The sequence below is a fragment of the Cuculus canorus genome, chromosome 11, assembly GCF_017976375.1.
Source record: "Cuculus canorus isolate bCucCan1 chromosome 11, bCucCan1.pri, whole genome shotgun sequence".
NCBI classification, from domain to species: domain Eukaryota; kingdom Metazoa; phylum Chordata; class Aves; order Cuculiformes; family Cuculidae; genus Cuculus; species Cuculus canorus.
In genome coordinates, this window is record NC_071411.1 from 17,863,305 (window position 1) to 17,878,037 (window position 14,733).

General features: G+C 46.7%; 1 protein-coding gene across 21 annotated transcripts in view; it reads left to right on the forward strand.

Moving 5' to 3' along the window:
• CADPS (calcium dependent secretion activator) overlaps positions 1-14,733 on the forward strand; it is a 220,750-nt gene that overhangs the window by 45,176 nt on the left and 160,841 nt on the right. For all 21 annotated transcript variants that reach the window (XM_054076643.1, XM_054076638.1, XM_054076644.1 and 18 more), the window contains exon 3: positions 3,134-3,466. In XM_054076643.1, the coding sequence (XP_053932618.1) occupies positions 3,134-3,466 (333 nt within the window). The remainder of the gene's footprint in view (positions 1-3,133; positions 3,467-14,733) is intronic.

Genomic DNA, 14,733 nt, shown 5'->3' on the forward strand with positions numbered 1-14,733 from the left:
AGCAACTAGCGTCTGCTCCCTCTCAGTGCCTGAACTGCATGCCGTGCTCCTTCCTTTCCTCTCTGCAGAGGGGTGCTCACCCTTGGTCGAGCAACGGCGCATTCACAGCAGAACCTGCTGATCTCGGCTCCTGCAAATCTCAGAGTTTAGTGCAATCACCTGTCCCTTGGATGGACATTATCTAGCTATTGGTGTTTAGGATCTGACGTATTGAGCTGTGTCATGACTTGGAAAATGCTTAACATTTGTTTTTTTTCCTCGGCTGAATCTGGCATCTCTGTGCAGGGCATGGTGGTGTTTCTGCGGGATTCACTTACTAAGTGCAGAACAGGATCTGTTCTCTTCATATATTATTTGGGGAATCATTTTTTTTGTTGGAGAAAGAAAGAAGTAAAGGTGGCGTGATAGGTCAGGGATGCGTTTGATCTTGACCTGAATGTGTTTGGGTGACCACATTCCACTCTTAAGTCTGTGGTCAGGGGGTAGGTGTGCGATTGCCGATCTTAGACTAGTTGACAGGCTGCTGTGAAATTAGAAGATTGAGTGATCTGAGCAGGCTCAGCCACTGGTCTGCAAAGCACCACTGTGCCTGCAGGAATGCTGCAGACCCATCTGTGCAAGACAGGCCCAGCACATTCCAACAGATGCTCCGGGAGAGCTTTTTTCCATGTCCTTTTACTTCTAACCAGTAAAGCTTCATCTACCAACCAGCACCTTCTGCAGCCGTCCCTTCAGTGAGTATTGTGGAAGAGCTTCCTTAGACTCATTTCCACCCTGCTGTGGTGAGTTAGAGCCAGGGCCATGAAGTGGGGGGGCTTATCTCCGGATGTGCACGAGATGCCTGACCCGGCTCATGGACGCCAGTTCCCTTCTGCAGGCACCAGTGTCTGCACCCACGCTAGCATTTTGCTCCAGCGGTTCTTGACTCCTGGCAGTTCAACTAGGCAGTCTTACAGCTGGGTGATTCGCCTAGTATTTTCTAAAGAAAGCAGCTCGCTCTGCAGGACAAAATGCTTCTTTTATCTTTTTTTTTCTAATCTTTCTATTTCACGAGATTTTTCTGCTGCTTTGTGTCTGACTGGCCCTCCCCTGTGCCCGTTGCCTCTGTGCCAGCCTCAGCTCTCCTTTCCTCTGCTGTTCCGCACCCAGGGAGGATAAATTGCGGCTGAGGAGGAGACAAGTGCTGTCACCCCTCCAGCAGGGGTGAGGACCACGGATGTCAGCAGCTGCTGGCACTGGCAGGTATGGGCAGTCACTGATGCTGTCTCAGACTCTGGCCAAAGGCACCTGGAACAAACATGGGAGCTGTGGGTGTCACTGCAGGACCATTCACTGTGACCTTCCAGCCTTTCCAGCAGTCAGCATGCTGAGGAAGCCCTCAGCTGCATCAGGAGCTTGGGTTTTGATAGCTCTCACCTGTTAATCTATTGCTTAAAAACACCTGTGCACACTCCGTGTGTCATCACTCATATTTAAACTCTGCAAGGAAACTAAGCGTGTGCTGGTGTCATTTGAGTGGACTGAAGAGGCTGCTGGTGGCACTCTGGTTGTCTCCTCTGTAGAGGAATGCTCCCCAAGACAGGAATGTTGGAAGGAAAGAGCCCAGCAATTCCTCAGCAGCATTTTTGGCCTGGTCCTGTAGCAAAGCCCACTACATCTGCCGACAGATGCCTGTACCATCAAGCATTTGGAAATGTGGAGTGCCATGTTGCTGACTGGTATAAAAAAAACATTTACCATGTCCTTAGGTCATCCTCGAGCTCTTTAATTATGAAGAGCTGACAGATACACCCCTCTACTGGCACAGATTCTTCCCAGCCTGCTGCATTGATCAGTTCTCAGCATCATTAATAAAACAGCAGTTCCTGCTGGGCATCATTTGCTCTCCTGTGCTCAGGGTGTGGAGAGGAAAACCAACACAATATCCTCCTGTTCCGCTCTCATCCTTCAGCTCTGCGTTGCTCCTATGGCATCTCCTGGTCTGCAGAGGTCTGTTACATTTTGACCCTTCCACTGCTCTTGTGGTGCAAAGAGCATCTTCACAGAACACCTTCTTCCTCCTTCCCACTGTTCTTGTCCCGCACCTTGCAGGCTGCTCTCTCTGCAGAGCCTTCACCGGCAGCCTCAAGCCGCACTGAGCCACCCTGTGCTACTTCAGCAGAACTGGAACAGGAAGGGGTTTGGCCTCATCCACCTGTGGCAGTGCCCCTGGCTGTTTGCCTCTGAGTGGTCTGAGTTGCCTTGGTGTTCACCCATCAGTTCACAAAGATGAGGCCATTCGTTCTTGTCCTTTCCTGAGGCATTTTAACTGTACTCTTCCAGTGCTGGCTCCCCCAAGGTATGGGGGAAGTGGAGACACATGTCATTTTGGTCAAGCATTGGCACAGGCTGCCCAGGGAAGTGGGGTCACCATCCCTGGAGGTGTTCAAAAAACATATAGATGTGGCGGTTTGGGACGTGTTTAGTGGGCACAGTGGTGTTGGGCTGACAGTTGGACTTAATGATCTTAGATGTCTTTTCTAACCTTAATGATTCTCTGATTTAACTGAAGATAACATTAAATTCGTTTTAAAAAATGCCATTCCTGTCATCCTGTGAGAGCAGAGCAGTTTGCAAAGATCTTCTTGGTGTAGTAGCTTGATGTATGCCTGGTCCTTGCGCTGGTCAGAGGTTTCCCTGGAGCCTGGCCACCAGGATAAATGCAATGCAGTGCTGCTCGCTTGAGTAGGATGACTGGGCTCCCTCTAGCAGGGCAGAATTTGCCTAGGTGAACGTAGGTGTGTAATAACTGCCTTATTAAAACATTTGGTAGAGCAAAATGTAATCTTGCTTTCCCAAAGGGCCCTTATGTATCTGGTGAGGTGCAACCACAACATCGCATGAAGTCCTAATTGCTTCAAAATGTTCCATTTTAGCAGATGCAAAGCAGAAGCTTCACCTGATTTCATTATGCTTCCCAAAGTACAGCTGAAGCCTCTGTCCATCTGGCAACATGTGGTTGCTGAGTCACGAGCTGGAAAGAGTACTGGCAGCCGGTTAACAAGTTTCCCAGCAGTGAAAACAAGTTTTGTGCTACTTAAGGGATTGGGTTTTTTTTTAATTGACACCATTTGAAGTCATCCTTTTTTCGCAGGTATTCTTGAAAAGCGACCGTGTTGCTAGGATGGTGCAGAGCGGAGGGTGCTCAGCCAATGACTCGCGGGAGGTCTTCAAGAAGCACATTGAGAAGAGAGTGCGCAGCCTGCCAGAAATTGATGGCCTTAGCAAGGAGACGGTCCTGAGCTCTTGGATGGCAAAGTTTGATGCTATTTACCGTGGGGAAGAGGATCCCCGCAAGCAGCAGGCCAGGATGACGGCGAGCGCTGCCTCGGAGCTTATCCTCAGCAAGGAGCAGCTCTACGAGATGTTCCAGAACATTTTGGGGATCAAGAAATTTGAGCATCAGCTTCTGTACAACGCGTGTCAGGTAAGGCCTTTCTCCCTGGATGAGAATGGAAGGCAGTTTCTTGGGGAAGGGCTTGCCAATGGGAAATAATGCTTTTATGCACTGGAGGCTTTGGGTCTGACAAGACTGGTTTTGAGAGAATTTCCGCCAGGCAAGGGAGTTTTGGTTTACAGTGAGACCCAGATTACAGTCCGCTGCTCTCAGGTATAAATATCGCCAGTGGGATAGAGGATTTCAGAGTCACAAGAAAGGGAAGGTAATGCTGTGGAAAGTTTTTGAAGGAGGAGCAGACCTCAGCCTCTCCCCTGTAATCTGGGGGTTCAAATTTTTATTGAAATTAATATATTTGAGACCATTTCTCTCTTCTGTCTAGACGTTTCCAGTTCTTTTCAGGACACAGAAAATTGTTTGAGCTGTTTCTTCTCCTGTAAAGAGCTTAATTATCTTGTACTTGTTGTTCTTCATCTCAGACCTTTATGGCAGGGTGGGCAGAAGATAATAAATGTTCCCGAGTGAGGCGTCTTCATGGCAAAAAGAAATTGTTTACAAAATAGATTTTGTGCTTCCATCCTCTGTTGGAGAACTTCTTCGAAATCAAAACCATAGTATTTTCGGTGATGTGTTGAGAGCTGAGTCAGTTCCACAGTTGTGATTTTAACTTAAACCCACTCAAGCCCTGTGTCTTTCATATTCCCGTGACCTGTGCTCAGCAAAGGAACCAGAGTGGTTTTGTGTGAGTGTGCGTTCAATCCTCCCCTCTTGCTTTGTGGTTCCTAGTGATGCAGAAAACAGTATTTAATCATGTCTGTGCTGCTTTGTGGATGATCTCTACTTATGAGAGATCTTTCTGGCTGACACTGGGAACCCAGTGGCTGCTCCCTGCAAATTGCCCCATTGCATCGAGCAATGTTTTTCCTGCAGCAGGTCCTAGTTTTACTTTGAGAGGGAAGGATTTAATTCTAGATCTTTTCTAATACTCAGAAGCAGCAAACCTGTAATTTAAGCTTTTAAAGAAAGACATAATTTCTGTTGAAAGTGAACATGGGTACTGGAGTTACTCTGTTTTTATTTAATACGTGGATTGTGAAAATTAGCTCTGCCGAAGGGAAAGCCCTTTGAACAAAATACAGCTCAGAAAGCTGCAAGGCCAGCAGTCGTTCGGCCATTCTGTGTTTTCCTGGTGTACGGTGCAAGTGGTTACAGCAGGGTGGGAGCCTGCTTGGCAGGGAGTGGAGGTACGAGCAGGTCACTGCTGCTCCTTCTCTCTTTAGGAGCTGCGGAGAAGGCAGTGGTAAGCACCCAGCAGAGCTGCAGGCTTTGCTGTGGGGACCCTTATTTCAGTGCTGCCTGTAGTTGTGTCATTTAGGCTATACCAGAGGGATCTCGAGTTCTCTGGACACCAGCAGCTGCTCTGCACTTCAGTCTTGCTGTGAAGCATGAAAATTATTGCTGACAGCTACTCCTTCCCGCAGGGTCCCAGCCACTGCTTGCAGCCAGTCTGTTGTAGGGTATCAGTAAAACCTGTCAACCAAAAATGTTTTTGTTCACATAGCTCATATGAAGAGTTCCCAGCACAAGTTGAAGGTGCACACCACGGGGCTACCGTGTTTTCTGCAGCAGAGCTGCAAGGGAGAGTAGAAGATTGTACACAATGAGCAGCGATTCAGTAACCTTGCCCTGCCTGAAGCTTCCTCCTCATCTCTCATGGTGAAGCGTTGGCATCAGCCCTGAAACAGGATATTTTCCCTCCTAAACTTTAGTAGCAAATTATATTCTCCTGCAACTCCAAAAGCTCTTGGAGTTCACACGAGGCAGATTTCAAAGCCACAACAGCAGCTGGGTGCCTGGTTGCTCCAGGCTGGAGGTGCAAGTCAAGCCCTGGGGGTTGCCCTTCATGGCTGGGACGCTTACATGCTGTAACCCCTTGGACTGTGCTGAGCCACTCTGCACCAGTGGCATCTCTAATGTGTGACTTCTGACACCAATTAGAGAGCCAGAGGCACCTGTCAACATTACAGCTCTAAAACCGGAGGCATCTGGAGAGAGAAGAATGGTGTGTTCAGCGTTGCAGCATTCCAGATGGGCACTGGATAGGAGAGCATGGGGGCAGCCTGAGGCTTTGCATGTCTGCGTGCGCAGGACTGGGACCTTCTTCTGCAGAGTTTCCTTCCAGCCGCTCGTGGTCTCCTCATCACTTTGCATTTTCCTAAATTTTCATTTGCTACATCTGTCTCTCTCTGACAAGCTGTCTTCTGTAAACACCTCTGCTCTGTCAGCCTGTCTTGAAACCAGCAGTGAGCTCCCTTCGGGGGGAGGTTGCAAACACCTCTCAGCCTGTGCCTGCGGTGGTAGTTGCCGTGCAGCGCACACCCATGGAGCTTTGTGGCAATGGCCCCACAACCTCTAAAAATGGTTGTTTGTTTCCATCGTTCTGTACTGTTTCGATCTGGATGGCATTTCAGTCAGAGTCAGCCAAAACAGCGCTCATTTGCCACCCTGCGAAGATGCACTGACTCTGTTGGTCTGACTTTTGTCTCATCAGAGTTAATTGGAAGTACAATTTAAATCTTTTTCATAATCATTTAATTAAAGCTTCTGTCGCCTGTTTCATAAGAACAAAATATTTTATATATTCTGTTTGTGAATAAGCTTTAAGTAAAAGGAAAACACTGTCTGGCATTTTCCTGGATGTGCTGAAATTATAATAGTCCCAGAAACACTGTGTGGGCTCAACTTGTGCGCATGTGGGTGATTAATACGTTTGCTTTCCTCCCTGGGGCAGCATACAGGCAGCTCCTGCCGGAGCCCACCACGGGCCCTGGCTCAGCAGCCCAAAGTGGTGCCAACCCCAGGCTGTGTGCTGAGACCGAGGAGGGCTCCCAAACAAATCTGGGGGCATTCACAAGCTTCCCAGGGTTAGTTTGGCACAACATAAGCTACACTTATTTTTGGACCTACGTTCGTCTGCTGTGCATGGAAGGATTTGGGAAACGATGCATTTCCCCTGGCAGGCTGTCTGGATGCCATCACTGTTTCTAGAGCAGCAGTGTGGTGCTGTTGATGTAGTTTATCAGTCAGTCATCTGTGCTTGGAAAAGCAAAGCTGATAGGCTGTTCCCATTGCTCCCACTGGCTGGGAGGAACTGGGGGCGCTGGCTGGTCTGATGTGCTCTCCTTTGCTTTGGTGTGCAGGGTGAAACTGCCCCGGATGCTGTGCAAGGAGGCAAGGGGTAGGAAGAGTAAGCCTAGATATTGTCCTAAAGCATAAGCAGGAATGGTACTGAGAGCTGTGAATACTTGCTTGAACATCTCCTGTGGTCTAGTCTGAAGGTCTCTAAGGTCTTTTCCAACCTTATGATTCTATGAATCTCTGTGGCTTCCTGTTACATCATACTCAGTAACTGCACAGTGTCTGTGTCACCGGGACTGCGTTTTCATTCACTTCTGAAATAGTATTTTGTTTGTGCAGGAGGAGGATGATTTCTAAAGGGACTTATTTTTTTAATACAATATCCCCAGGTGGTATGAGAAGTGTATTATTAATGTCACAGTGGTGATATATCTGAATCTGAGATAGCAGAAGGGGTTGATGCAACTGGAAAGGCTTTTAGGAAACAAAGATGGGAAGTGATGTTGTAGCAGAATGGTTGTGGAGATAATGGTGTTGTTAAGCACAACCTCTGACTAGAACATTTCAAATAACACACAGAGGCTTAATTTTTTTGCATAGCGCATGCTACGTGGCATGGTGTTTCTGCTCTGGCAGAGCCAATGTGGGAGCTGAGTATCTCAGGCTGAAGCAGTGACCTCCTCCACTATGCGAGAGGCCTCGTGGAGGGAGAAGGGGGTTTGAATCTGGGGGTTCTGGCCCAGAAGCCATTGACAAGGCTTGGATTTAGCATTGCTGCTTTGTATTTAACCCGCAACTGTAGGATAGTCATACAGGACCTATTTTCCTATGAGTGTTCCAAACCTGGGTCTTTGCTGCAGTTGACGTTTCCCTGGGCATGAGCCCTGTGTTTCCCACTGACCTTCATGACAGCTGAATTGCAGCATCATCTCTGAAAATCAGGCTGTGGTGTCCTCCCCATCTTGTTCTTCCCCAGCGGCAGGCAGTGATTTACTTTTCTGTCTCAAGCTGTGTTTGAAAGTCATTTTTAGCTACAGTGAGAAAAGAAAAAGCTGGTACAGTGCTGTTCAGTTAATCCAGCAGCAGTAGCTGCTGCCCAGACCAAATCTATGATGAGCAGCACACTTCTACCCTCCTTCTTTGGAGGAAGCACAAGGCTCTTGGGCTGTCCCTGCAGGAGTGTCCGAATTCACAGGCTTCACCATCAACTTTTCTCTTCTTTCTTGGGCCTGGAGCGTCCCACATACTGTGACATTCCTGTTAAATTTGCAAAATACCTGTGATAGGCTTCCAATTTCATCTAATTCCCTTAGATATTAGATTTGAAAACAAATAGCTAAATATATGCACGTCAAACCCCCTAAGTAATACATAGTAATACATGATCATGGGTTTTCAGCATCTATTCCTGCCCACCCAGGTAGAAGGTAAAACATCAGAGAAGCATGTATGTGTGGGTGGACTATAACACAGATCACATCCCATCGCTGTGTAGTGGCTGATTCAGATAAAGGGATGAAAGCCTCTAACCGGTGTAACTGGAATTGTTTCATAAGTTCTGCAGGGCTGTGATTTTAGCTAGGAAACATTTCAACCCAAATTTTGCCAACCAGAACTGGCTTAAAACTTGAATTCACTGTTTTGACATTTATTTTTGCAGCTGAATTAGGACACTGTGTTCAAAGGCTGACATTTCTCACAAAGCAGAAAGTTCCCCTGCCAGAAAAATTGGTTTCAGAAGTGTTAGCAGGAAAGATATTTAGAATCTCTGTCCTGAATCAAATGTTTGATTTTAGCTCAAGTCAGTATTAGAGGTGATTTGCTGAGGTGCTGTCTTGCCTTCTTCCCCTCTCTCATCTCTGCAGCTGAGGTGGTTTTCCCAGGCTTTGCTCTTGGCTTGCTGTGGTGCATTGATACTTGGAAGGTGCAGCCAGTTTAGGGCAGAGAAACAAGTGAGGACAGAAACTCCCATGACACTCTGTAACCACTCAGACAGTGAGATGAAAGTTAAGGTGACCTTAGAATAAATGTTTGGTTTGTGTGTATCCTCCCCGAACCAAGTACTTCATTTAGTTTGTTGTGATGAAGAATTCCCAGCCGTGCCTTGCAGTGAGAGTTTTGCCCAGAGTCATTGCTCACAGCATGGAATTCCCTGTCTGTGCACACCTCTGTGTCCCTTCAGCTCATAGATTAAGGGGTTTAGCATCAGATGACTCCCTTCTGCTCCCAGTTTATCATTTTTGAAGAACACAAAGCAATTCCTTTTTATTCTAGCTTCACCTTGAAGCTCAGCGCCTGTGAAATGGCCATCTGCAGTTCTGCGCTTTTAAGCACAACGGCTGCCTATAATGAACTCTCGGAAAGGGCAGGAGGTTTGCTTCAGTCCCAGAGCTCCAGCAGACAGACTGTCCTGGGGCAGTGGCGCCGAGCTGGGGCTGCTGCCTGGCTTCAGGCAAGGACCATGCTGGCCAGCAGGCCACCGCAGGCTCCTCTCCTCCAGGTTGGCCACCTGAATGCTGCAGGTGACCAGCAGCTTTGGCCAGCACTACTGTGCCCCTTGCACATGCCCAGGACCTCAGCCAGACCCTTTGGGTTTTTCCCTTCCTCTTTCACTCCTTCAAAACACCTTTTGGTCGCTCTGCTTATTTTCACATTGAGTATTATCCCCCCTGCCTTAAAACAAAGCCACCACCAATAAAAACAGGGCAAGGTAGTTTTGAGATGATCAAAAGCCTCAAAATCCAGAAAGCATGGTATTCTGTTTTCAGTAATTTGGTATTTATTTCCATGGAAACGGACATGGCAGCCTGGAGCCTTTTGCAGGGTTGTCATTAGTCCGGTAGCAGCCCGTGGCAGCCACAACGTGCCTGTCGGGGCTCCGGCATCTCCTAAAGACAGCAGTGGTTTAGCGCCCGACAGGAAACTGAAAGCAGATAAAGAACTGGGAAGCGAATGAAATTTTCACCTTGATAATAACACAGTGTAGATACACACAGTCCTTCGGGGGGAGGGGAAGTTGCCCTTCTTAATCAGCTCAGGGTGCGATATTTCAAAGAATTACGTTGATGTGGGAGGGAGGAAATGCTGAGAGGGGTGGGATGAATGTAATGTCCAGCTCAAGAGCCAGCCACCCTGTCTGGGAGAGGTTCTGGCAGAGGTCACCCAGGAGACAGAACGGTCCCCTGTGGTGGCCCCACCATACATCATTTAGTGTCCTCGTAACTAAAAGCAGGAGAGGTGGTTGAGATGAGACATCTGTCTGCTCCAGCATCCAAGGGAGAGCTGCGGGGAAGCGCTCAGCTGGTTGGAGGGGTGCAGGGCAGCCCTGGCAGAGCGCTGCAGTGCTGCTGCCTTTTGGGGAGGAAAACACAGCGATCGCTCTCTGCCAGGGTGGGACCCGTTCCTGAGCTGCTGGCGCAGTGTCTGACTTGCACAGATACATATGGACCTACATGTGTGTCCATTGGCTGTAGGATCAGCTTATGTTCTGGGCTGTTATGGACTTAGAAAGCAATCTTGGCCCCTGTAATTAAATTTAAAGCAAATTAGCTCTTCTATTAAACAAAATAAATCTGATGTAGCCTAATGCTGTATTCTCTAGCTATGGCTGATCAATCGCTCCTGCAAAGAGCAGGCAAATGCTGCTGAGCAGATGGTCTTGGCTGAGGCATGGTCAATTAAACTAATTAAAGATGCTTTCATTTAATCAGAGGGTGTTTTAACCCTGTTAGCTGCCAGTTGGGGATGTATGTTTTCGTGCACTAGGTACTTTGAGTTCTGGCCCTATCATGGACATCTTCTAGTTTGACAGTCCCTTTACAGAAACCAGGCTGGAGTATGCATCCAAAGAGCAGATGTTTAGCAGGGAAATTATTATGCCATGCAACAATGGGGAAGACTTGCGATGGAAAAGTCAGTTGGTTCATTCTAACACTAACCAGAGACATTTATCGGACTGAAGAAGTCTTCTGCACTGAATTCTTCCCACGCTACCTCCTGCTAGCCTTCCTCCAGGTTTAGGGTTGCGGATAACTCTCCACAGCCTAGCAAAATGTCACTTGTTCCACCAAAACAAGCAGCGGCTTGTTGTGTTGTATTATTTAAGGGACAGAAAGTGGTTTTCAGCATACAGACAGGTTCTGGAGAGGAGGTGCAGCCTCGCATTTCTGCTCTCTGCTGCCACGCAAAACATTTTATCTGCTGGGAGCCCCTCCATGAGTGCTCTGGGGATGGATTTAATTAATTATTTGCTGCCAAAGTCCACAGGGACTCCTGAGGCAAAGCCCTGGTATAGTTTGCTTAATAGAGCACTCAGTTGTTATTTGTCACAACTGGACACCCTTGCCATTTTCTTCCTCCCCTCCTCCCATCTGCTGTGCCGCTCCGCTGCCCTTGCTGTGAGGGGTGACACCACTTTCAATGAAGAAAGTGCAACCAAGAGAGCTTGTTAGTCTAAGAGAAAAGCATGCAAGAACGTCTCGAGAAGCAGCGGTGGAGAAGCCTAAGGCATCCTGACCATTAGTGCCCTCCTTGCGGGGCAGCACCAAGGGGCTGCTGCGCACTGGGACCCACGTCCTCTGCATTTCCAACTCCTTGCGCAAATGCAGTTGGAAACAGTTGTGCTTTATCCAGAGGCCACAGGGGCAAACTCACTCCTCAGTCCAGTTCTGTCCTGCTCCAGCAATATTGATCCCTGCAGGTACGTTAGGGCTAAAGTCAGGAGGATTTTCAAGATGTTCATCCTTTGTGAAATGGTTTATATTCATCTGTTTAGCGAGATGGTTTTGTGGTGCAATATCAGCTGAATGTTCTTTGTTGTCTGTATGGACTGATTGATTTCAACCGTTTAAGGTTTAAATTACCATCAAGATATCTCTTCAGTTTTATTTTTGTTTCAATTGGCCCATGAATACTTTTCATCATCTGCATTTATGCTGCAAAGGAATGCATAAAAAATAACCATGGTTACCTTATAAAATATCAATGACTTGACACTTTCAATCTACCTTAACCCCTCTATTTAGGGACTGCTAATTCTTCTCTTTCACTGGAAATCTAATTGTTGGCATGATTTTCATGCTGTTTAGCCAGATATTTTTTTTTTTCCATCAGATCAGGAGCCTCATTTCAAATGGATGTTTATTAATACAATTCCATTTCCCTGCCACTACCTTGCGTATTGGAAAGGGTAAGTGGAGTGGTGGATTCCTGGCTCTAGGCAGGAGCAACTGGGGAAAGGTATGAAGGACTGAAGTAGCTGATGATGTGCTAAGCTGCGGATGCTGCCATTTGGAATGTAGCAGAGGTCTCTGGGAGGGGAAGCGCTTTGGCCCTGAGATTCTGAACTGGGAGAGCTGTTCTGGTGTCATCTGTCTCTGCAAGTGCTGCTCCCACCTCTGAGCTTTGGATCAGAGCAGGGAGTGAGGGGATCAGGAAGACAGACCGTTCTGGGCACAGCTGTGCAGAGAGAGTTGCTGAAGGAGTGTGGAAGATTTTGCAGGATCTGTAGAAACAGAAAAAGTTCTTGAGCCATCATTACATGTGACGCTATTTGGGAAATATAGCTTGAAACCATTTCAGTGGAGAGGAGATCTGGGATGGCACAAGATACAAATGCCAGAGGTGTTACCTTTGTATGGCAGAGAGGAGACTACTGATAGAAACAGGAGAGCAAGTGGAGAAGTTGTTGCTGAATTCAGGGAAAACTCTTTGCACTGAAAACCCCAACCATCTCATGGGGGGCGTTGCCACTGCAAAGGGAGGCGCAGCCTGAAAATACCTGGTGGGCCTGCCCAAGGAGAAGCCGAGCGCCACGTGGTCTGTCGTGCCATCATGGGGCATGGTAGCCAAAGATGATCCGTAAAATCAGGTGGGTTTTTGCTGATCTTCCCCCCACCAAAAAAAGCTTAAAATGTAACTGAGATGGGTTACGGTGTGGATTCTGAGTTGGGCGTCTATGTGGTCTGGTTCCCAGAGGTGGCATTCAGCTCTCAAAATGCCATGTTTATTTTGAGCAGTTTCTGTCGCTTCCCCAAATTCAGTGCAAGCCACCATATGTAAAAACCAGTTCCTCAGCATGTCCTGTGTTTTATTAGGAAAGGAAAATGTCACTCCTCCTCTTTGTCTCTCCTTTAACCAGAAATGGTGAGCAGAAGATGTGACAAAGAAATGACCCTCCTGGCCCCCTTCAGAGAAAGTAATCTTGTTTTTCCTTTCAGCAGCATTTGTTCCCTACAGTCCGCGTTGCTGTCAATCAGCCCAGGAGGCCCTGGAGACAGAAGGGGTGTTATCCAGACCGCTCTGTCTTTAAGCAAGGAACTGCTAACTGCAAAAGAACCCATATGTGATGCTTAGCTTAAGGAAGGCTGGAATACTTAATAAGACATAACTGGTGCATGACCTTGCACTGCGTTAATGCCTCCCTTTCTCTTCCTTTTAACTGGAAATACAATGCAGCCACTAGAATTTAATTTTGTGCATAGCTCTTTAAATGTAATTTGAATTCCACGTGAAAACCTTGGTGATTTGCAGCACTTTAACCTTCACTCATGTATTTTATTACTGAAATCCTAGTGCTTTCCTGGGGAACTTCCAACCTATCACATGAGAGGAATGGAAAGATACCCTCATAGTTGCACTTAGCAGGGATTATCCATGGCTGTGCTGGGGGTTTGTGCCGGGGATTCAGGGTCGTCATTTCAACCCAAGTGTCTTGTTGGAGAACCTGGCCTGCCTGTGAGCTGTGCTAACCTAACGTTACACAATGCTCCCTCGGTTTTCTTTTTATCGTCTTAAATAGCGAGATCATTCTTGTGACATACGTCATCCACTAAGCGAATATTTTGAAGGTTCTGTATTAATATTTTACTGAGTTTTCTCTAATCTTATTTCTAAAAGATGTGATTTTTCTAAGGCTGCTTCTACCTCTTTGCAATCCATATTATGTTCAGTATTCCAGAAAAGAGAACTATTTAAAAAGAAAATGTTATTCGTCAGTCCTTTCCTCCACTCCCTAAATTTAATTCTGCAGACTACCGGTGTTTCCATTTTACTTGACAAACGCTTCATGCCACAGCTTGGGATGTGATAGACGGTGTCATTTTAATTCAGAAGAAACTTTAGGAGTCAGATGGATCAGGCCATAGAAAGTACTGCATGAATACAGAATACAGATGGGTTAATCTTGTAGTTTGCTTTGAAAAAAGTATCGAAATAAAAAGAGAACAGGTGTATTTCTTGCGAAAAATGAGGTGGAAAGGCTTTTCTTCAAAAGGATATAAAAGTAGGCACATATTTGTTCCCCCTGAGCTGACTACAGGTTGGGAAATGATCAACAAACTAGATTTCATGCATTTCAAAGGCTTGGTCTCAGTAGCCCAAACTACAGGGGTTGCAACTTACGTAAGCTGTTCCTTATCCCGATTTCACTGTTGGGTTTTCATATTCAATATGCTATGTTTTTTCTGGAACATCTGATTCTTCATGTTTTATGAGAAATTAGAGTGCAAGTTCAATAGGGAATTGGATACAAGAGAGCTTCAAATACAGCCTCTCGTGTACAAAAGGCAGCTGTAATAGCTTAAAGTCATATAAAAACCATGCTGGCCTCCATCAAACAGACTTTGCTGGATGAGCAAGGTGGCAGGGATGCTTCCTAGCAGGAATGATCTGTGCATGTGTTTTTCATGTGCTGTTGCCTTTGGTCTAGCTCTTTTGTCTCTGAAATAGAGGACAGTAAGAAGTTGGGAAGGTGATGGCATGATATTCTTTGTTGCTCAATGTGGAGTCTTTGTAGAAGCATCATTGCAACAAAAGAGGGAAAGTGATGCATCCCCTCATTCAACAGAGTATAGTGCTGTAACAGCCATTCCTTCCAAAAAGTATTTTGAGATTAAAGGCAATATTGAGCTAAGTCCTTCCTGCAGTATGGGAAGAATTATAAGTTAAAGGAGAGAGGCATAAATCTCTTGAGCAGCCAGCTTGAAGTCATACTTCAGGGACATGTGTTTTGTTGTAGATGCTGCAAACTTGGAGTCTGTAGATGTTAAAAATTGATTGCTAGGGCAGGGGAGTGAGTGGAGTTTCCCAGCACAGCTGTATGTGAGCCCTAAGTGCTGGTGGCCCAGGAGAGCACAGTGCAAGTTGGTTGTTGGAGCCTG